At 47.2% G+C, this 23,156-nt stretch overlaps 1 protein-coding gene across 1 annotated transcript in view; it reads left to right on the plus strand.

The window, feature by feature from the left end:
* Window positions 1-23,156, plus strand: part of mpp7a (MAGUK p55 scaffold protein 7a) — a 171,172-nt gene that overhangs the window by 136,869 nt on the left and 11,147 nt on the right. Inside the window, exons 13-15 of the mRNA XM_079490163.1 lie at window positions 7,758-7,928; window positions 15,110-15,190; window positions 19,429-19,522. Coding sequence (XP_079346289.1) covers window positions 7,758-7,928; window positions 15,110-15,190; window positions 19,429-19,522 — 346 coding nt within the window. The remainder of the gene's footprint in view (window positions 1-7,757; window positions 7,929-15,109; window positions 15,191-19,428; window positions 19,523-23,156) is intronic.

Below are 23,156 nucleotides of genomic sequence, written 5' to 3' on the forward strand. Positions count from 1 at the left end.
ATAGTTTGAAATCCTAGAATGTACAGATGCTTTTTCAATGCCGCTGAGGTTGCTTAGGGAACTAGAGGGGGAACAGTGGGAGGTTGGGGGACAGTTGTCTTTTTTAGTCTTTAGTTTGTTTTCCCTTCCATACCTCTGTCAGTGATGCAACGTCTGCGACTCTCGTTGCCAAGAGCCAACTTCTGAGTTTCTATACTCGGGGGCGAGTGCATTCCTGCGCCCCAGAGATGCAGCTGGGTCTTAGAGCCAGGTCTTCTGACGGTGTCCAGCTCGGGAGGAAGAGCGTGTCCCGAAATGCCTTCCCCGACAGACACTTTTTCTCAAGACAGCAGTGCTCGGGAGAGCTCTTTCTCAGTCCAGTGAATTAAAGAGATCATTAAGTTACACTGACACCCAAGGCCCATTCCTTCTCTGGAAGAAACACTAAGACGTGTTTCTGTTTTCCCTGCGATAAGTCAACAAGAGAAACTCAACACTGGCCCCCGCGATTTGGATGCATAGGCATGGTGACATCTCACATTGCTGTCATAATCCCTGAAGGGGAAGAGAGAAAAAAACAACACACACACACACACACACACGCACGCACGCCAAAACATCCGGAAGGACAGATGGATTGAAGAATGGGTGGATGCATGGAGGGAAAGCAAGAGAGGTGGCTGCGAGAGCTGGGAAAAGTAGACTGGGAAAGCCATCAGCCTCTCGCAATCCAATTAAGGCCGGTTGTGGAAAAATGGAGACGTGTTATAAACTGAAATAAAAAACGCTCCATTTCCAAAACGAGTTTATTTCATCTGTCTGCAGGTTCACTAGCTGTGGATATGCAGGAGCCAAAACATAGGGGCACAGCGTTAAGCCCTGCATTACTGGGTTTTTCCTTCGGTCTGGGTCCAAGCGCTGATGAACCTTATTGCGTAGAATTGAAACAATACACGCTTTAATGGACTTCCAGCATAAGGATGCCAACAGAGCAGCAGGTATACACAGCAGCTTAGCAGGTGTTCTTTTACCCGTCTTGGTAGATATTCCGGAGTAGACGTTCTCTGTGTTTTGTTGTTGTGCATATTCTCCAGTTGAACAACAGCATAGGCTCATTGCATCTGGTGTTTGTAGCCCTCCACCCCTGCCCTCCACCCCTACCCTCCCACCTGCGCTACCGGCAGCAAGCACTGCAGTGGAGGCTGGTGCAGAGAGAAGCCCTGGGGTGTGTTTGGTCTTATTTTCACTGAGGCATTGCGCATCAAGCTACATTTGGAGACGAGACATTCCCAAATCTAAAAAGCTGTGGGATATAAGACCGAGAGGGAAAAACAAATAGTGCTTGATACAAAACTGACCTATCGCAGCCAAAAGGGCTTGAGCAGCCATTCCACTGCATAAGCGTGTAACACTTGGGTCGGGTACCACTTTCCACGTGCACAGAGCTGGGGCCATGGAAACTACTCCTAGAATGTGTTCTCCCTAACACCCTAATGAGTTCACATATTTCAAAAATCATGCTTTTTTTCTTTTTTTTTATATATAATTTTTATCCCACGATTTTGTAACCCATTTTTCACCACTGTGTCAATTATCTAATGTGATCCTGGGCTCAACACACCCTCCGCCAACCTAGTCCCCATATATGGGGGACATGGGGAGAGCAACGGACTTGAACTCATGCTTCCTTCTTTATCTTGCTCTCAAGTTTTTTTTTTTTTCTTTTTTTTTCTGTTTGTCTGTTTCTTTCCAACTCTTTTTTCCCCAGGTACGTATATATATACGGACGTCGACGCTAGGTGGCGTCATATCCCAGGTCCGTATATATACGTACCCCAACGTATACTCCGTCTATATAATGGTTGAGGCCTACGGAAGCTTTTAACATTGGTCTGGTTCCTATAGCAACGCCCCACTGTTCCAACTATGGGATTGCAAATATAATCATAGTGCAAACCAGTTGAACGGAGGATTTTCAAACCTCCATAAGTCCGGCTCCAGGATCGCTGTCCTTGGTGGGTTTTCTGCCATCCACATTTCGGATTGAATTTGTGCCTTTGTACCGTGACGCTGCCGCCATGTAAAAGCTTTTGACGAAAGGTAAACAGTGTGTGCTTGTTCCAATGTGTGGCGAGTGTATGTAGCGAGTGTGTGTGTGGGGGGGGGGGTTGGGCGGGGGGGCAGGCAAACTCCGTCTTTTAAAGTGAACGCGTATGCTGGCACTGGGAACTGCATGGGGTTTATGCTAACAGCTAGCGGTAGAGATAGAGTTAAAGGCCAGTTAGCCATGTCCCCTCCATGAAACTCCGTTAAAAGACCACCAATTGTCATTAAAAAGGGAACGATACCGAAGGTTACCTCACTCGGCCTTTGTCACAGATGGTCTGTTCTGTTCCCCGGAGCCGCATCTGCTGAACTGTCAGCACAGTTCAAGACATTTCTGCGGCCATGAATCGGGGCCAAGGTACGTGCGGACCCGTTGTGGTTTTGTCCGGAAGCTGCCGTTTGTTGTGGGGGTTTTAGTTGTCGATACAGGGAGGTCTCTCAGGGACAGCCCCGGAAGCCGCTTTAATACCCATAATCCTTTTCGCAGATGCCTGTTAGCAACTAGACTACACGGAGGGACCCTGGAGATGGGAGCATTTGAAGGACACATGTCTTTCTGTGTGTGTTTCTGGATAGGTCCACTACTGGTCCCATCTCATCACCTCTTCTCCTCTCCTCTCCTCTGGCTTTTTGAACCTGTCTGAACCTTGTGGGAGTCTGGCACGTGGGGATTGGGAACAAAGGCTTTTCCGGATGAGTTTTACAATACAGTTTGTTGGCCCACAGCGACTCGCGGCTCAACTACTGTCTTTAATGTGGATCTCAGAGATCCAGTCGCAGTCGGCCTCGGCCGCTTTCTTTTGTCACGAAGAAACCCATAATCAGCAAAACGCTATGATACAGGAAGGAAAGGTTATTTATTGATTGAGACATGCTCATTTGAACAGATGAATGGGATTTGGTGAAAGTTATTTTTTTTTATTGTAGAGTGCAGTGATACTTTCTCCTTCTGCTGATGGTGTAATGATGGCTGACAGGTGGAAAATGCTCCCTCCTCCTCATCCCCTCCGCAGCCTCCTACCATGTGCCATCCTCCTCTCTTCTACCCTGCCAGTCTGAAAGCTAAATCACAGAAGCATGCACACACATGCATGCATGCACTGCACTGCACGTACGGGCCCACACTGCACTGTAATGGGCATACGTAATGAGCCCAAGAGAACCGGTAATGCTATCCACATTCGGCACCCCCGAAAACGGGGCTAAGTGTTGCAGCGTTAAACCACAGCAGCACGCCGCGCAACGTCGAGGCCCTGAGAGCATAATGCTCACTTAATCTCCAGCTGCCAAGGCCGGCTCGCTTAATTCCAGAGATGTCGTCTCCATTAGTTCTGAAGACGGAGAGAGGGGTATAAGGGTGGGGGGACGTCCCACTGGGACAGCCCAAGATGGTACTGGAGCTGTCAGCAGAAGTCTCCTGTCGTTAGAGGAATGCACCTCAGACGAAGGGGTGCACTGCACATCAGGGGGGGGGGGGTGTTATGGACCTTTGCGCTTCACCACAACACCTTCCTTCCCCCTGTCTCTCTTTCTCTCACTCACTCTGGAGTCTCTCCATTGCCCACCCCAAAGATGGAGGTTTGATTGGGAGGGAAAAGGGCAGTCATTTTTTATTCTCTTCTCCCTGTCATCTCACCGAGCGCCCACGCTCGGCGTCTGGAAGACATGACCCCTTTCTCTGCATTGTTCTCAGGCGTCTCCGCTTTCAGACGCCCAGTCGGCACAGATGCGTGTCTTGAATGTGTGTATTTTCTCAAGAGGCATCTGTTATATTTTATGTACGTTTGTGTTTTTGTTTTTTCTTTTTGTTCTTTTCTTGGTCTCATTTCTTGCATCATTTCTTTTACAGGCGTGGTAGTAGCGTTTTGCAGGATGCGAGCCCAAGAGGAGGGCAGTTAGAATTCACAGTTTGCGGAGGCCTCCGGGTGCTTTCTTTGCACACATGCTGAATTTCCTACGTGGCTGTAAGACATTATCGCATGTGGAAAATGGGCAGGAGCATTGGCAAATTGTAGGCAAATGTGTGTTTGTGTGAGTGTGTTTGTGCATATACTGTATGTTGTGTGTGTGTGTGTGTGTGTGTGTGTGTGTGTGTGTGTGTGTGTGTGTGTGTGTGTGTGTGTGTGTGTGTGTGTGTGTGTGTGTGTGTGTGTGTGTGTGTGTGTGTGTGTGTGTGTGTGTGTGTACGCACACATGTGTGTTTCTGTTTGTGATTCAGTACTGTATGTGTGTCAGAGTCAGACTACAAATAGAGTTATGTGCGTGTTTGTATATTCAGTGGCTCTGGTGGCAATTACCCAGTCACGGTGCAGTGCACGACATTAGAGGGTACGTGTGTGTGTGTGTGTGTGCGCGCGCGCGACCTCAGCGAGGAAACTTCTGACTTCGCGTCCCAAGATACACAACACCCCTCCACACTGTGACACCTCAGAAGCTATGCCACTGGCCTGGCCGGCTCCCTGGCGAGGGACACTCCCAAATTAGAACGGCAGTCAATAAACCTGATTTGACCTGTCACGCTGTTCGCTAGAGGTATTAGCATTCGAGGTCCCTGCACCACATGCATATCTGGCGTTCCTTTTCCACCAGCAGCTCCCGTGCCAGGCTAGATATATCGGAAAACCTGGTCTCTCAGGCAAGGCTGTGCACACATGCTGCTGTTCCAGCATAGCTGAGGCTTTCATGACGAGCATGCACACACACACACACACGCACGCACACACGCACACATGCATGCATGCACCATTAGAATGAAGTCTGTCTCATTCCTTAATTCTGGATCGAATTAATTTCCATCCCCCTGCTCTAATTCCCCCTCCATCAGTGATGGAGATGAGGCGATGGCGGGGGGTTTACGATGAAGACAGGTTTGGGGGTGAGGTGAGGGGGGGGGGGGGGGGCAGACTCTGCTCACTGTTCCATGAGGCTTTGATTTATTTACCCATGGGCAGAGGGAAGAGGAGGAGGAACGCTCAACGTTATTTGGATGTTTGGATGGAGCTGTCCACACGGGTTTAAGTGATTATGAAGGGCCCCGGATTACCGTGGCCCCTGTCAGCCGGGGGAACTATACGATTTGTATTGACTGGCTGCGGCTGAGTGGTGTAATGAAATGCTGTGCACCTGACTCCCCCCAAGGAAAACAACACATCCCCACCTCCCCCCCCCCCCCCCCCCCCCTACACACACACACACACACAAGGACAGATAGAGCCAATGAAACTCTGGCACCTCACGCTCCAAGACCACTCCGAAAATTGAATGGAACAAGCCGCAGACACTGGTGGCTAATAGCTAACGCTGTTATATCGCTTCGTAGAATTTGAAGAATGGCAGTCAAACCCATGCCGTTGGTGGAAGTTTCTCCTCGCGCGGGGCCTTGTGAGAAATTAGGGTGTATTAACCCATTTTGGGCGGGAACCCCTTTTGGTGTTAGCATTATGTTATGCTTTAGCTATTGAAAAATAGCAGATCTACAAGCTCATAGCGCGCCACCGAGTGGCGCGCTACGAGCTTGTAGGTCTGCTATTTTTTAAAAATCGAAGAACGACTGACATCTGATCTCAGGTCAAAATGGGTTAATCCTGAATGTGAAAATTATACCCAAATTTGTTTTCTTCAAATGATGTCAACCTTTTGATGGTATTGATTACAGCGTGTGGTATATTTTTGGGCCATTCCGAGGGGGCAGCTTTCAGCCAAGCGAGTATGTTTTCCACTATGTGGCAGAGGGTAATACTCCCTGTGTGGGGGCTAGGTCAGAGCAAAGGGGGGGGGGGGGGGGGGTTGCTGAATGAGTAGATTAGATTCACCGCTGCAGAAATGGCACAGACAACATAAGCCCACAACTTGCCCACAATGGAACAACGTCTGGCCTAAATGTTCAATGTAACGAAATACCCAGCGCTTAGGCACGTGTGTGCTCGTGTATTATGGGTAAACGGAGGACACAGGCACGCTGGCCTGACCATTGCACACAATGAAAATAATTCATTTTGTGTGTGTGTGTGTGTGTGTGTGTGTGTGTGTGTGTGTGTGTGTGTGTGTGTGTGTGTGTGTGCGCGTGCATGTGTGCATTATCTGTCATTTTCACGCACACATGTACATGTTCAGTACATGCATACTGTATATATATACGTTATTATTGTCTCCACCGATGACTTAGTGTGTTTCATTTGTGACTCAGCATACTTTAAGTCCATTTCACTGCATCCATTATGAAGTGACTGCTTGGAAAAGAACGAGCCGATAAGAACGCACATCTGCATAGAACGCACATCTGCGTGGCCCTCATGGTCTGAATGTTGTGGAACATATTACAGGGGAGTTGAGACCGTGGGGGTCGGGTACGTGTCTCGCTCCATAATTTCCATGCTGCCTTAATCTTGTTTGGACATCTTGCATCATATCCCTGAGTTTGTTGATCACCATTAAAATGGAAAGCAGCAACGCGCAAGCACAAGATGAGCTGTTGCAGACGTTGGATGTTGGATGTGTTCTGTGTTTTGGAGATTTGCTGCGTTTAGCCAGCATCTGTCGCGAATATGAAACGGTGCTCTTCGAAAAATTAGGGCTACATTTCTCATTTTGATACCGCTGGATCCAGCCACACGCCACCAGCCACATCGACATGCCAGGAGACCCTTGTGACGGTGTTCCAAGGACACGCCACCGCGCGATAAGCCAATCAGATGTGACAGCTGTCGTGAAAGCAAGCGTCGTCACTGAGCGACTATTACCCCGCGGCCAGACAGCCAAAGCACATAATCATGTTTTAGAGCAGCCACACACACAGCCACACAAATAATATAAATGCTTCGCCACTGTCTAAAAAAAGCACAACCTGAACTAATGCGAAATTGCTGCTGGACGGTTATGTCGAGTGGACAACCATGAAGCAACTGGCAGTAAATCCACATAGAAGAGCATTGCACTCAGAATGGTCCCAGCTTCTCCGCATCTCGGTGTGACCTCGCAGTGAAGAGCGGGGCAGGAGAGGCCGCCGCCTGTCAAATGCTCCAGACCAAGAGGATGAGTCACTCGTACTTTGTCGGAAAAACGGCACAACATCGCTTAAGCTGCAACTGGCGAGAAAAATGTATGAGGATGTAGCCATAACATTCTTTATAGCCTTGTGCAGATGTTAAAGACCTGGAAAAGAAAAAAAAGACATAATGTAGAAGCTATGCAGAAGAGGAGAAATGTAAATGTGTTACCAGGGGAGAATGTGAATAAACTGTTTGAAGGTGAGATCCAGGGAAGCCGCTTGGCCGTGCATTACGCTGTAGCTCCCTCACCTACAGCAGAGATCTTTGTCACGAAGCTGAGCTATACAATAAGTATGAGGTATTGGACATTACCGTAGGCCTTTGGCCCGCTTGCCAAGATGCTGACATGATCATAAATTAAAGTGCACAGCTGCAGGCGTATGAGTACTATACAATACATGCACCGCTGTCCAAATGTATCTCTGGACAGACCTATGTGCAAACAAATGCACATGCACGCCTCCACGCGCATACGGTATATACATTGTGTGAGAATAACCTGTTTCACACTTTCTTCATATTCTCTCTCTCTCCCCCCGTCTCTCTCCCTCCGTCTCTCTCTCTCTCTCTCTCTCTCTCTCTCTCTCCCTCTCTCTCTCTCTCTCTCTCTCTCCTGGCCTGCAGCTGGGTTCAGGAGAAGCTTCCGCCTCAGCCGGAGAGACAAGAAAACCAACAAGTCCATGTACGAGTGCAAGAAGAGTGACCAGTACGACATGGCAGACGTGCCCACGTACGAGGAAGTCACCCAGTACCGCAGGCAGAGTGGAGTTAACCACAGACTGGTTGTCCTGGCTGGTGAGTAGCTCTGTGTGTGTGTGTGTGTGTGTGTGTGTGTGTGTGTGTGTGTGTGTGTGTGTGTGTGTGTGTGTGTGTGTGTGTGTGTGTGTGTGTGTGTGTGTGTGTGTGTGTGTGTGTGTGTGTGTGTGTGTGTGTGTGTGTGTACGTGCTTGCGCGCGTGGTGCACGACACGCACATGACAGAGGCAGATGGATAGAGGTTGGTGACCGGCCGTTAAGCTCAGCCACTGTACTTTTTTTTAGACACCGTTTTCAATGTTTTAATTGCCGCACTTACCTCACACCATGCTAAATGTGGTGGTCCTCGTATGGTGCGCACACACAAACACACGCCACATTGTGTGTCGGGGCGGGCGACAGACCTGGCGCTCTTCAATTTGGCGTGGCAGAGGCCATAGATTTCAGTCGTGTCCCAGCGTGGTGACACCCGGAATGGATGTGTGACTCACCGCTCCAGCGTTCCCAGGTGGCGTCAACCTCCAGAAATGAGCCCCCGCTGCGGGAACCTCGCCTGCATGCCCCTTAACTTTTAGCACACAGTGGAAATGGTGCCGCAGGCCGCGTATTAATCAGTCACGTTCGATGCCTTCATTTACAGCCACCTCAATGGTCTCAATGTCCTTTCGATCTCTCTCTTCTTTATGTCTTTTTTTCAAAGCCGCCAGAATTGTTAACACTTGACTTGGGGAAGCGGGTGTTACAAAGCCCTCCAAGGAGCTTTATAAGCTGCCAAGGTCTTGAAATGAATTTAGCGGTTTCTCGTTCTGTATTTGTGGTTGAAGGACGAGCGTTGCCAATGGGTGGTGGAACAATATGTTAAGCCAGATGCGACGGTAAAGACATTTTAGGCACCAAATCCGTTAATTCAACATTTTTCCACATTTCATGTGCGTATTTGTGTGCGTTTTGTTTTCTTTATTTCTCTCAGGCTAGATATTTGTATCAGGGGAAATATGTTTTGGGGGGTAATGTCAAAGAACTGAGTGGAACAAAAAGCATTCCATACATTTTTCTCGTGGCCTGTTGGCAGGTTTTTTCCATTTATCAAGGAATTAGTTTTTCCCTTCGAATGACAACTCACAACTCTGTTTTCCAGGCTTCCGCTCTTCATGAACACTGCAGATGCCGCTGACAGCTGTTTGAAACAGCCGTGAATTTTTGCTCAACGTGAATGCTTTTGACAACGAAGGCTAAAGCACGCTCCCTCTTTTTATAACCTCTCTCGCTTTATGTCTGTCTCTCTCTCTCTGATTGATTCTCTCTGTCTCTCTCTGTCTCTCTGTCTCTTTCTCTTCTGACTCATGAGTTGTGTTGCCGGCAGTGGTGAAAAGTAACTCATTTTAATATTTACTTACTTACTTAATATTTAAGTACTTTACCTAAGTGCAATTGTGAGGTACTTTTACTTTACTGGAGTATTTCAAAATGTCAGTACTTTTACTTCTACTCCACTACATTTCACTGATTTCAGAGGCAAATATTGTACTTTTACTGCACTACAATGATTTGGAAACTTTAGTTACTTTTGATTTTTATTATTATTACAATAGATATCTTTTCTTGAGACCACCGCGCTCTGACTTATGGTGCGTTACCCGTTCAAATCATATAATGGAAATAAAGGTAATGGGTTGCACACACCAAGACTGCATTTTAGTTTTTATTCTTGCATGATGGATCAAGGACAAACGTTTCGACTATCCAGCCTTCATCAGTGTCTATTACAAGACATTAACCACTTCAGCCCTATCTACATTTCGGCCATTTGAAAATAGCCAATCTACAAGCTCAATTGTGAGCTTGTAGATCTCAAAACGGACATTCTTTATAATGAGTGCTTTTACTTTTGGTACTTTATAAGTACATTTTGACGCCACTAATTTCTGTACCGTTACATTATTACTTTGACACGTAACAGAGTATTTTCAATACTTTTTTCCACCACTGGCTGCCGGGGTATTTCTTGGCACAATCGTCAGAGGCCTTGGTCTCGCCGGCGAGCATGGACTCCATCAGGCGTGTTGCTAATTAGCGAGCCCAGTTCAGCTGCCAGCACGTCACAGCCTCATGCCGTGGAGGATGCTGACCCTTCCCCCCGTCACGCTAATGTAAATATTTTCAATTAACTTCCACAATTTGGGCGACAACCCACGGGCAATTTCACACCTAACGAAGCAGCAGCCCAGAGAAAGGGTCTGCTTTATGTTTCTACATTTTAGTCCGCCCCCTGTCGCTCCCCCTTTTTTATCTACTACTTTTTTTCCCCTCAACAGACACTCTCCATCGTTTTGCTGCTGCACTCTCTCTTATCATCTCCCTGTTTCTGTCTCTGCCTCTCCGCACGGCACACTTTTACACCCTCAGTTAAACACGTAAGCCCCACAGTACATACTTGAAGGTACAAATCTGTCTGCCTGACTGTCTATCTGTGTCCCTTTTATGCCCTTATGGAGTTCTGTGTGAGGCATAATATCCTGGAAACCTCCATGAGCTTGTGATATCACAGAGCAATGTCCGAGGTTGAAAATGGTTAAATTATCCCTCGTGATTTTACAGTGTATCTCAAAGCATATCGCGTTCATTTAATCGCGTGTCGGTCCAGAATGAGAGGAGAGAAATGGCCATGCACTGTACTGTATTGTACTGTAGGTCCTCCAAACAGGACCCAGGCTCCTGTGCTTTCCTTGGCCATGGCCTTGGCTCCACTCTCTTTCCACTTTGCTCCAACGCAACACATTCCTCTCATTGTTTTTATATCGAGACGTCCCCCAAAGCATTCTTGGGAATCCCTGAAGGCCTTTTTGCTCAATAATGCAGACTCACAGGTCGATCATAATCACTAATAAGTGACCCGACGGCAATCGCCCCACACTTTGAACGGAGCCCGGTGTCTCCACATATTCGGTTTCAAACACAAATCAAGATCCTTATCTGATTTTGTACATTTTATAATCGGACAGCCAACCAAAATATATTTGAACATGTGCAGCTTTTTTTTTTTAAACCGCTGATGTTTTTGAAGGAAATCTGATTATTTGATTGGAAGGAAAGATCTGTCGATGTCCGCGTATTTGGTTTTGCTGTAGCATGAGGTCAGTTGTGTTTCACGGTAACCTGACACAGGGTTTTTGATGGATTCAAGTTGTTAGTCCGGGGTGAGGCCTAACCCACGTCTACATCAGTTCCTCCATCGCTTAGTAAGCCAAAATAGTTTTACAAGGCCTCCAAAACTTTATTGGCTGCATTAAAAATAAATAAACCATGTTTCTTTTTTTCCCATTGAAAACTTCCCATTCATATTGCGCATATGTATAATTGTGTGATTGTATCCATAACAATGTGAAGGTAGCCCCCGCCAGTGCCCTGTGTATATCATTATAGTGCTTCCAACTCCAGATTTATGCTTAGCATGCGTGCCGGCGTCATGCACTGCAAATTACTGATCTACAAGCTCACAACTCGTTTCATCGCGACGTGTTGTGAGCTTGTAAATCTGCTGTTTTCGGTGCACAACCAAAAATATAAATCAGGCGTTAAGTGTGAGGCAGGCGTGCAGGCAGGCAGGCAGGGTTGTGGCTCGGTCAAGCAGGCCAACCTCAGCCCAGCGTTGTGGGAGGCTTGTGGGGGCTTGGATCAGGGCCTTGCCAGGGCCCGGCCTCGGCCTCTCAGCGCTAACTCCATGTGATGTGCTCCGCATTTGGCCTGGAAGTTATTAAGCTTGCAATATTAAAGGCTGCTTCTCTAATGAGTGCGGTAATGAAGTCTGACACTTTTACTGGCACGGCAACCTGCGAGGCCAGGAGCACCCCAGGCCTCGCCTCCGAAGGAAACAGAGAGAGAGAGGGAGGGAGGGAGGGAGAGAGAGAGCGAGACAGAAGAGAGAAGGGAACACACACAAACACAACATAAATACAGCAGTCTAGTCGGAGACGGTTGCGGAGAAATATGCATTTTGTTTTGTTTTTTATTGTGGCGGCTAATTTTATTAGTTTGCCATTGTGTCCAGGGCTGCATTGTTTGAAACAAACAATGCACAAAGCGGGTGCCTGTTTGAGGTCAGACGATGGACCCAGACCACAGTGGGCTGCCTCTGCCTGTCTTTAAAAAGACCACGGTGGGCCTACTAGGCTGCTTTGGCACAGTCAGTGGTGCGGTTCCAGAGAATGGGCTTGTTAAGTCCTGTGTTCCAAAAGGTATCCTGAAGATATCCCGCTGCCTTATGTTGTGGTTAATGAAACTGGCCTACACGGTAGTGATGTACAAGGTGAAAACTGCTTAATGAGATAGCACAAGTGGGGCTGTTGGTCATATCACAGCAGGCACTGATCACTCTGCCGATCTCCCGTGAAAGCGAACATCTGTCCAAAAAGGACCGCACTGTGTGTGTGTGTGTGTGTGTGTGTGTGTGTGTGTGTGTGTGTGTGTGTGTGTGTGTGTGTGTGTGTGTGTGTGTGTGTGTGTGTGTGTGTGTGTGTGTGTGTGTGTGTGTGTGTGTGTGTGTGTGTGTGTGTGTGTGTGTGTGTGAGTGTCCCAGCGTGGCGGTCAGCCCACAGGGCTGACCGTCTGTCGGCACCACTGAGATCGGTCTCATAAAAAGAGCCAGCATCACCACGCTCTGCCTCCCCCAACACCTACATCAACACTGTCCCGTGGCCACGCTCAAACAGCCCCCGTCGCATTCCTCTCGCTCGCCCCGAAACAAATTCAAAATGAACTCCTCGTTTCCTCGTCTTAATAAATCACACGGGCCCTCAACCCCTGGGCTTCTCTCTCTTTGACTTTTCTTTTCTTTTTTTCTCTCTCTCTTCATCCCCAAAACGTTCTCTCTCATTCCGTCTCTCCAGGGCTAAGATTGATTGCTGTCTTCGCTTGGACCCCGTGCTTGTTTATGCGAGACGGTAACCACAGAACGCCTCACGCCGTTGGCCCAAAAAGGGTCGGGGGTATTTTTATGTCTCTCTCTCTCTCTATCTCTCTCTCTCTCTCTATCTCTCTCTCTCTCTCTCTCTCTCTCTCTCTATCTCTCTCTCTCTGTGTTTGAATGCGTAGCGGAGTGAACGTGTGGAGGAAACAGCTTTTATCACTTACAGCACTCTCACAATAGGTCTCGAAACCATGTGTGTTTGGGTGCACAAAAGGAAAAAGGGAGTTTGGGGTGTGAAATTTGTCTGCTGCGTGTGTGCGAGCGCAAGGGCTGAGAAAGATCTCTCATCTGTGGAGAGGCCTGAGATTGTTCTTAAAAGAGCCTCGATGTCCACACCTATTTATCAGGCATGTAGATCGCTGCAGAGCTTCCTGGTTTGGGCCCAGATGAAATGCGGGGGAACGAGATCAGAAAGCCCTCCTCGCTTTCTCTCAGCGCAGAGCTTGTCCCTCTGAGCTCGTCCAGCATCACCACCCCCTCTCTTACTCTCGCTCTGCTTCCACCTCGTCCGCATCGCAGAGTGAACTCATTGTCCATTTGTTTCAGAGCGGCAACCTGCTAAACACATTTGCCTGGCTGAAATGAATTTCCAAGCGGGCCCTGATGCGATCCGAGTGGCTGCCCAGAACGCCAGGCATGCGAGGAATCTGTATCCTGGATCAAGTCTCTGTCCCCTTTTTGAAGACGAGGGAGGCTGCTGTGAAGTGCAGGGGTGCACTTGTAGCCTCCCGCCATAATTGACTTCTTGTCCGAGCTATTTGAGGACATTGATACGAGTCGGTTCCAATTAGGGTCATGTTGCCCTCTCTCCCAAGTAAAGTACCGTCGAAGGAGAGAGGGAGACGGATGGAAAGATTAAGAGAAATATAAAGGAAGACTAATACAGTGCAAATTCCAGATTGTTAATGTAGACTATTATTGCAGAGGAATTAAGTTGGGGATTTAGGGAGATGGAGTTTGTTATAAAAATAAATACAAAAAACATAAAGGCGCTTTAGACAAAACAATATGCAACCTGTCTGTCTGTCTGTCTGTCTGTCTGTCTGTCTGTCTGTCTGTCTGTCTGTCTGTCTGTCTGTCTGTCTGTCTGTCTGTCTGTCTGTCTGTCTGTCTGTCTGTCTGTCTGTCTGTCTGTCTCTCTCTGTCTCTCTCAGTCTCTCTCTGTCTGTCTCTCTCTGTCTCTCTCTGTCTCTGTCTGTCTCTCTCTGTCTCTCTCTGTCTCTCTCTCTCTCTCTCTCTCTCTCTCTCTCTCTCTCTCTCTCTCTCTCTCTCTCTCTCTCTCTCTCTCTCTCTGTGTCTCTCAGCCTCCACTTTCCCCACTGGGTATGTGATGGAAAATCCAGCTGTCCTGTGGGATCAGTGCCTTGTCGATTTTTCAGTCTTTCGGTAGAAACACAACAGAGCAGTGTCTTGGCAAGGCCTCTCTCTCTCTCTCTCTCTCTCTCTCTCACCCTCCTTTTTGTTTCTTTCTTTTCCTTTTTTCTTTTCTTCATTCCTTTCCATGCTACACAGGTTGGCTGAACAGGAGGTCCTCGGCCAACAACATCTAACATCTCTTTGGCTCGGGGAGCCGGACTAGTGTGTGTGTGTGTGTGTGTGTGTGTGTGTGTGTGTGTGTGTGTGTGTGTGGGTGTGTGTGTGTGTGTGTGTCTGGTCCGTAAACACGTCAGGGTTTGACCTCAAACCCATCGATCAGCGCCCGCGAGAATGACGGCTTGTAGTGGAAGCCGTTCCAATCTGGCCGCAGCTCTTCTTTCTCTCCCCCTCAATCATAGACTGTCTCTCCACTGCGTCGCCTCCTATAGACTGATTCCACCGCGGACGCTCGCCTATACCAGGGGTTCTCAACGCTTTTGGCCGGGGACCCCCAGAAATGCTTTGGCAATGTCTCGGGACCCCTGCCCCGCCCCCTCCCGACCCCCAATATAAATTGACTGCTACAATAACCTTAATAATAGAGACAATACACCATAAATAAATACTGAAACCAGATATAATCATTAGGGAAGGTGTATGCATGTACTATGTGTACTATATGTAAACTCTTCATTTCCACTTTCCAGCCATTCAGTTGCAAAAAAAATAATATATATATATATATAAATAATTTGACCCCCCCAAAATAATTTGGCGACCCCCCCCGAGGGGTCGCGACCCACGGGTTGAGAACCCCTGGCCTATACCACCGAACGTAGAGAGAGCCGGTGATGGATGTGGTCTTAACGTTGCATGTATGTGTCTGTCTGTGTCCGCAGGTCCCACGGGGGTCGGGCTGAACGAGATGAAGAGGAAGCTGCTGATCTCTGACCCCCAGCACTTCAGCGTGACCGTGCCTCGTAAGTCCACTACTACTCCCTTTTCCTCACTGGGAGCCCTCCGGGTTTGAAATGGGAACACACACCTACCTGCATATATAGCAGAAACCAGCTACTGTATGTCCAAAATATTAACTCTTCAGGAAGAAAAAACACAATACTGCCCCATTAAAATTGGTATGGTGATTTTATACATTGTCAGATACTTGTCTCCTGTAGTTTGGAGGTTTAGTCAGAAGCACTTTTTAATTCTTTTCATTGGTTCAATATTAACCCATTTACCGCTACCATTATTTAATCCCTCCGTCGCGTCCTGACAGGGTTTTATCGCGCGTGACACTTACTTTGAAGAGCCAAATATCCGTAATCGCATTTTACTTTGTTTTCAAAGCCGTCTGAAAACAGAGCAGGCAATGTAAGTGGATGCGCGCGCATCTTCAAAATGGCCGCGGCCATTGGCTCAGCAGCATAACAAAGCTAACGAGCGGTAGATTTCGATACGATCGTATTAAAACATGCATTAATGAATACATCGCTGTTAAAACGGCTTTTCCGTTTGTGGCAGGCTACAAGATTCTACGTGTCTATATTCCTATGTTCCTGGCGGGCCTCGTGTTAAGTAAAACCCACAATCAGATGTAAAGGGTGTTCAATAGCACTGATTTATATACAGTATAAAGAGTTGAAGAATGGAGATAGCTGGTATCTGCCCAACAGCGACAATATACTGTATACTCTATTATACTTATTATTATTACTATGATACGTATGTACTGTATGTATGCATACTACATTGTTGTTGTCGGGCAGAAAACCTATTATCTCCATATTCTAACTATCATAAAAACCTACAATTTCCATACAGAATGGAAGGACGTCTTATTTTCCACTATGTCCCATTCCAAGTGTGTTTGTCTTGCCAGCGCCACTATTAATGCATTAATCATCATAATTATCTGGTTGGTAGATCTTGTTGAGCTGGTCAGTTTAACGGTAGTCCTCAGGTTGATCATATACTACAGCATCACACAAAGGTATCAAAGGTACTATCTACAAGTACAGGTATCTATAAGCTCTAAAAGCTCTAAGCTACTTTTGCTATTTTTGAATTTGAATCCTGAAATGTAACAATTTTGCACATATGAGGTTTTCACCTGACAACATACTGTATGTGTCTGTCTCTCTGACCTTTTGACTGTACTTACTGTGTGTGTGTGTGTGTGTGTGTGTGTGTGTGTGTGTGTGTGTGTGTGTGTGTGTGTGTGTGTGTGTGTGTGTGTGTGCGCGAGCGTGTGTGCGCGAGCGTGTGTGCGTGCTTGCACAATGCTTTACGAGCAAGTGTGTTTTAGCCATTGTGTCCACCCTCTCCAGGACCGGAGTGGGTGGAATCAATTGAGTTGTGGGGGGAGATGGGGGCTTGCTGTGGTCAGTCTAGCTTGCGTCTGGGACCCTGCATATGTTTGCAATTCATTGGCCACTGACTCTTAAAGGGAATAAAGTGACCATTTGGCTTCCTCCACCTGCATTAGGAGCCCAGACTGGCTGTAGGTTAATCTGTTGTCAGGTGCTTATATCTCGACAAATGCCTGTACTTCAGATGACAGATACTCCTACACACACATGTGCATCAATAAATTGTCTGCCTCTCTGTCATTGGGATAAGTTACTCTCTGCTGTGGCTCTGGCCTGATCGGCTTGTTGTGAGGAATCCTCATGCAAACAGTATAAACTGTTCACGAGACCCATCGATTCTGCAGCGCAGCGTATACGTACAGCATGGGACGGCCAGATGGAACGGCGACTGCACACAGAGGCCAAAAGCCCTCTGAGGTTTTTTTTATAGCAACAAATCAGAAATCATCGCTCTGGGTGAAGGATGTTTAGACTTTTTTGTGCCGGCTTGGTGTGTGAGGGGGGGGGGGGGGGGGGGGGGCTGCACACAAACACAGAGGGTATGTCTGGCAGTGACTAATGCCCAACGACCGGCCCAGGGGCTCTCAAGGTCTGCAGAGCGAGTGGGTCTCCTCTTTTGTAATCGTCAGCTTTTCACAGCCGCCGTGGCCCGTGACGACAAGGCCCGGTGATGGAGGAAACTTCGTTTTTCGACCTCCTGGAGACATGCCATAATTGCCCTGACTCATGATGTGGCTCCATACCACCACTCACACTCACCACTCTCTCTCTCTCTTTCTCTCTCTTACTCCCTCTCTCCTTGCTTCTCCCCTTTTCCCCGCTCTCTCTCCTTTCCTACTTTTCCCCCCGTCTCCTCCCTTTACTCTAAGGACCAAATGACAGCTTGCCACGGTTCTGAGCGCCGTCCAACATCGCCACTTTTAACTAGGCTGTCCCCAGCGTTGCCAACCGTTTTGAGTTCTTGAGCAATTCCGAGACTTACCAAAAAGCCAACATGTTAGGGCCGTATGAATCTGCGTGATTTATGCCCATTTAAGCAGGGCACCAGAGTAATTGCACATTTACCGTTCCAGGGCTGGGACGAGGCTGCGACAAGGAACAAGGGAAGGAAAATAAAGCGAGCTGCGGATATTAATTGCCATGTTTGTTACATGCCGCGCGGCGTAATGGATGTGTCCTCACCGACGTCTGACACTTGAAAATGTCCCCGGTATTAAAATGCCATTGGCCGGGCCTTTTTCTTCCTTTTCTTTTTTTTTCGGGGTTTCCACAAGGCCCGTTAATTGTTCACAAATGTGACCCATGATGCTGTGTTTAATATGGCCCAGACACACAGACAGATTGTGACCCATATAGAAGACGTATGGCACAAGTCCTGGCCCTCCTTGAGAGGAAAGAGACTCGGAAAGTATCTCTCCTCTCCCATTTCTTTTTCTTTTTTTAGTCTTTGATTACTGCCAACAGACAGATGGATATGTTTAACACTTGCTGTTGTTTCGGATTAAGGCCAAAAGCGTTACCCCCCCCTTTTTGTTAATTTGAAAAACGGAGCTCCGTAGACCACCAGCTTGTGGCCCCGGTTAAGCTTTGTTTTTATATATATTATATATATATTTTTTCTTCTTCCCCCTTGTCGCTGCAAAATGTAAACCAGCCGTCTAAGTAACGCAAGCAGCGTTGCAAGAAGCCATTAGAGTGTGGGGTTAAACATTTTGATTCCCGTCCAGGCTTACTGATATTTTCCATGATTTGGAAATGAATGGATGCGGATTCTTTTGTTGCACTGTAATTTTGTGAGCTACAAAACAGATGCCAAAATAATGCATGGTGTGCGCCGTTGGTCTGCGCTGGGTAATGGGCATTACACATTTCTGATTGTGGGGCATAAGTATATGTTTTCTGAAGACATGGCTGCGTCTCTGGAGGGGAGCCTTTGCCAGAGCCGTTGATAAGATCAAATCAACCCTCTTCAGCAGGACGGCTCACTCCATGACACGACATATGTTGTACTTTAAACCCACCAGTCAGCCTCACATTAAAAAAGAAAGTCAAAGACTCTGTATGGAAAAAAGGACATTTGTCATGCGCCGTCAAAAAGGAATAAAAAAAAATCCCCCAAAAAAACAAGAACTTGGCAGTTGTGGTTGTAGCAGCAGTGATAAAAGTTTTAATGGTTTGTTTTGGAGCTCGCTGGAACGTGCGGACAATTTGTCTGCGAGGCGCACTCCGCTCACCTCCGACCTCTGTGGCACTCTGGAAACGAGCCGTGGCGCAAGTCGACCCTGCGACCTCCTGTCAAATTCTCCGGAGCGGTCCTCTCGCGTTCCATCCACGTGTCGCGCAACAACCGCCGCCCGCCCCTACCCCGCTTTCCCCTGTTTAATGGCATGGGTTTATAGCCAAGTAAATGTTGGGACTTGATGTTAATGAGAGCTCCCAAACTCAATTACCTTGCAGCGGGCGAACATTGGTGGCTAACGCTACGAGCTTCTGTTTCTACAGGGCACCACGGCTACGTTACAGAAGCCAAATTTAATAAGCTACAGTAAACCACAACTGCTTGTCAGTTAAGTGTCTGAGTTTAGTGGCGGAGCGCTACAGGTTGTGTATTTTACAGCGCTGTTACACAATCATATATACAAGGGTTGGCATGGCGCAGCGTGCTACGATGCAGACTTACTGCAATGTTAATAAGGGCCTCCGTTCAAATGCTCTGCCCCAGCGTTGAGTCAGACAGTCTGGGTTTGAGGTAATCATTCTCTCCCTTCCCCCCTGCACTCTCTCTCTCTCTCTCTCTCTCTCTCTCTCTCTCTCTCTCTCTCTCTCTCTCTCTCTCTCTCTCTCAGACACCAGTCGAGCCAAGAAGAGCCAGGAGACTGATGGTGTGGAGTACTACTTCATGTCCAAACATCTCTTCGAGACGGATATCCATAACAACAAGTAGGCACAGCTCCACACACAATACCAGTAAACAGATTGTAATTTTCTGAAAAGGACACATTCAAGACCTGTATCTATGTTAGGCACAGTGCTAGTGTTTAAAACACAAGTGGTCTCTGATCTCTGTGAACTCCCACTTAATCACTATACACACTGTACAGTAGTTGCCCGTATCCGCAAGGGCTCTATGCTACGCCCCCTCCGGTTGTCGCTCTAACACTAAATATCGCTGAATGTTAGTCCCATAATAGGGATGCTAGGTTATAAGCATGTGCGGGAATCAAATGCAACCTGTTCTCTGCAATGTCCTTCGGCCACTAGAGGCGGTGTGCCAGTCCTAGCCGCAGACATTACATAGTTCATAGTATGCTGCCACTGTAAAACAGGCCTCTCCTCTCCATCTGTGTGCCGCAGACATCCATCTGCGTAACCAAGTGTGAGTTAGTGTTGACAGGGCCGGGGCCTGCGTTGGTAAGAGATCTCCTGACACCGGCCTCAAGGTCTCTCCCCGCCTGTCTCGGCTTCCAAACAACCCTCAGCCGTCCGCTCTCAGTCTGGCCTCCTGTAGACGGCCACCAAGCCGCCTCCGACAGCCACACCGCAGCTCGCCTCGACATCCGCGGTCGCCAGAATGAAACGCAAATCGTAATAGACATTCAAGTGATGGATGCCTCTCGCCGATTCTCACACAAGCGGTAGAAGGGGATGGGGGGGGGGGGGATGCATAGAATGCATGGTGGCGCACATGCAAAGCATTTACATTTACATTTACACAAACACGCACACAGCACAACAGGAAGCCTGTGGCATTGAGAGAGTGTGTGGAGTGTCATAGCATACAGAAAGGGTTAAGGGGGGGGGGGGGGGGGGGGGGAGGGGGGGGGGGTTGAGGGTAGATGTATATTTAGACCCGCTGTGGTGCTGGTCGAGACATGCAATGTTTTTCAGTGAGTCGGTAAGGGTGAGCTGCATGGGCTGTGATGTGGGCCCGATGCGTGGGACACTACGCCGAAAATTACAAGGCAGTCCCGAGAAGCGAGTTGGCCCTGTTTGCGCTATATTACTCGTTGAGTTGCGTGAACCAGAAACAATGCAGTCCGCACCAAAAAGCCAAGCTCGAGAAAACAACCAAAAAGAACAACAAAATATAGTGTGGTCCAAGCATAGAAGATGATAAAGAGGATAAAGATATAGACTTTCAGAAGAAGCTGGATCTACACAGTGAGGGTGTATTACTGCTTCATTTGTTTCATTATGTTTAATAATTTACAGAAGCCTTTAAAGAACAAATATTAACATAGATATACAAAATCTTTCACGCTCTGAATGGCGTTGGTAATACAATATACCGTATGCCATAATCTGCAGGATGTAGTTTAATGTATTACAAAGCTTGAACAAAATGCTAATCTAAGAAGATAACTGAACTTTATACATTGTCTTGATCTACTCATTGTTCTTGGCACAATGAGTAGATCATGGGTGATCTACTCTCTACTAGTTTATATGGGTAGATTTGTCTGAACCCACGTAATCCATGAAAATGATTTTCTTTTGTTTTGGTTTTGATTCAATTCAATTCAAAAATTAGAAGCCAAAACGTAAAATTAGTTGTGAGCCACCATCTTGCCAATCTGTGCAATTTCATTGAAATGGTGATATTTCCAATTCCTATCTGCCAAGTGTCGAATCTGCAGCTTATTGTGGTTTTCTGACATCCAGATACTTTTGGCGCAGAAGAATAATCCTAACAGAAACAATTGGTTTTCAGCAGCTTTGCTCTGCATGGAACAGCGCACGTGTGTGTGTGTGTGTGTGTGTGTGTGTGTGTGTGTGTGTGTGTGTGTGTGCGTGTGTGCGTGCGTGCGTGCGTGCGTGCGTGCGTGCGTGCGTGCGCGGCATGTCCAACTTTCCCAAGGGAAACCCTAGTCTGTCTGGCTTAAAGATGGCAGGCGTCCATACGTTTACGCTCAACACAGTCAAACCTCTCCTGCACCAGGATGCCCTCCTCCTCCTCCTCAGTGGCTCTCGCTCTGTGGACCATCATGTCCTGTGACGACAGCCCGGCCCAGTGAGCTGCATGCAGGCAGGGCATGCGATTTTAAATACAGGCTGTTACCAGCAGCTGCTACTGTATGCTCTTAAATGAATTTCCCATAACCAAATATGAAAGTTGTTAGAGACTTAACCCGCTAAGACCAGAAGCAGTTTTTTTTTTTTTTTTTTTTAATGTTTTTTTTGTGCGGCTTTCGCCTTTATTTTATATTTTTTATGGAGGGACAGACAGTAGGCTGACATGAAATGGGGGGAAGACATGCAGTAAAGGTTCAGGAGTCGAACCCGCGGCACACTGCCAGACTGGATTACCAGCCAAGGTGCCTGGACCACTGAGCCATGGCCCAGGCCAGTTTTTTTTTTTTTTTAATGCATGTTTCTATTTCAGTGGCGCTCAAATTGTTTCGTGTCAAGGACCCCCACATTTATATGTATTTGGCCACGGACCGCCATCTCAAAATATTTGGTTCCAGGTAGCCCCAGAAGCAAAGATTTCAGTTAACACTATTTTTGCCGGGGAATTCTTAAAAAATAATGACGCTACAGTGCCAGCAGATGAGGGAGATTTTACTCTGAAAAGCTCCGCCTTCCGTTCCCCCCCAAAACCGGGAGGCATAATCTTACCTCACGCTGATTCATCTGAAGTCTCTCTAGAAGCGTTTATATTCCAAACGAGATGCTTCCTGAAGTCAGAAATTAAGACAGAACATTGCCCTTTTGGTCAAAACCATGGAGAGCGCCATAGATTTAGAGTTGTGAGCCATTCTAATGGACCCGTAAACAAGGAAGTGAACGGCAGTGCACATGTGCAAAACGCAAAGAAGGAGTACACTGAAGAAGGCAAGACCAACCAAAAAAAAAGATATATACAGTTTATCAATGGTTTTTTATATATATCAATAAAAAATACCTAAGGACGCCTATACACTTCCAGGGCACCCGTGGTTTTGATTCCCAGGACGTGTATACACGTTCTTAGAATAAAAGGTATTAATAATGTTTGTTTTAACGATATAAAGATAGAAGATTTTGGACATATTTTCAAGATTTCAATGGTTGAAGTGGTTACACAGATGCTTTCGCGGCTTTAATGGGTTAAAGCCTCTCTCTCTCTCTCTTTTTCGGAATGAGTTAAACTCAGGCAATTACTATAAAAAAAGAAAAAAACGTCTTTGGCCTCGACATGGCATCAAGCATAGCGAGGCAGTAGTTTGTCCAGCTCTCGTCTTAAGCAGGCTGAGAGCAGAACACGGTCCTCTTGTTATGTTGAAAACTTTCCAACGTTGGTGCTCTGTGTGCTTTTTGCTTTACTTTTCTTCATTTATTTCTTTGATTTGGGGTTTGAAATGAACACCGTTGGCTTTCGGCTGATTGGTGTGAAGGAGGGGAGATTATCAGGTTGGAAACATGTTTGTTTGCTCGTGTGTCACTCAATAGGCTGGTTTCTGAGCTCCGGATTAGTGACGGTGACGGAGGCTTTGACGCTCAAGTTTTCTTTCACTTTTTTTCTGGGCACTTTGGAGCAAGCAGGTGTTACTGATTGAAAGGGTAACACAGGAGATTATATAGAGCGTGGCTT

The sequence above is a fragment of the Electrona antarctica genome (genome assembly GCF_951216825.1).
Source record: "Electrona antarctica genome assembly, chromosome: 20".
NCBI classification, from domain to species: domain Eukaryota; kingdom Metazoa; phylum Chordata; class Actinopteri; order Myctophiformes; family Myctophidae; genus Electrona; species Electrona antarctica.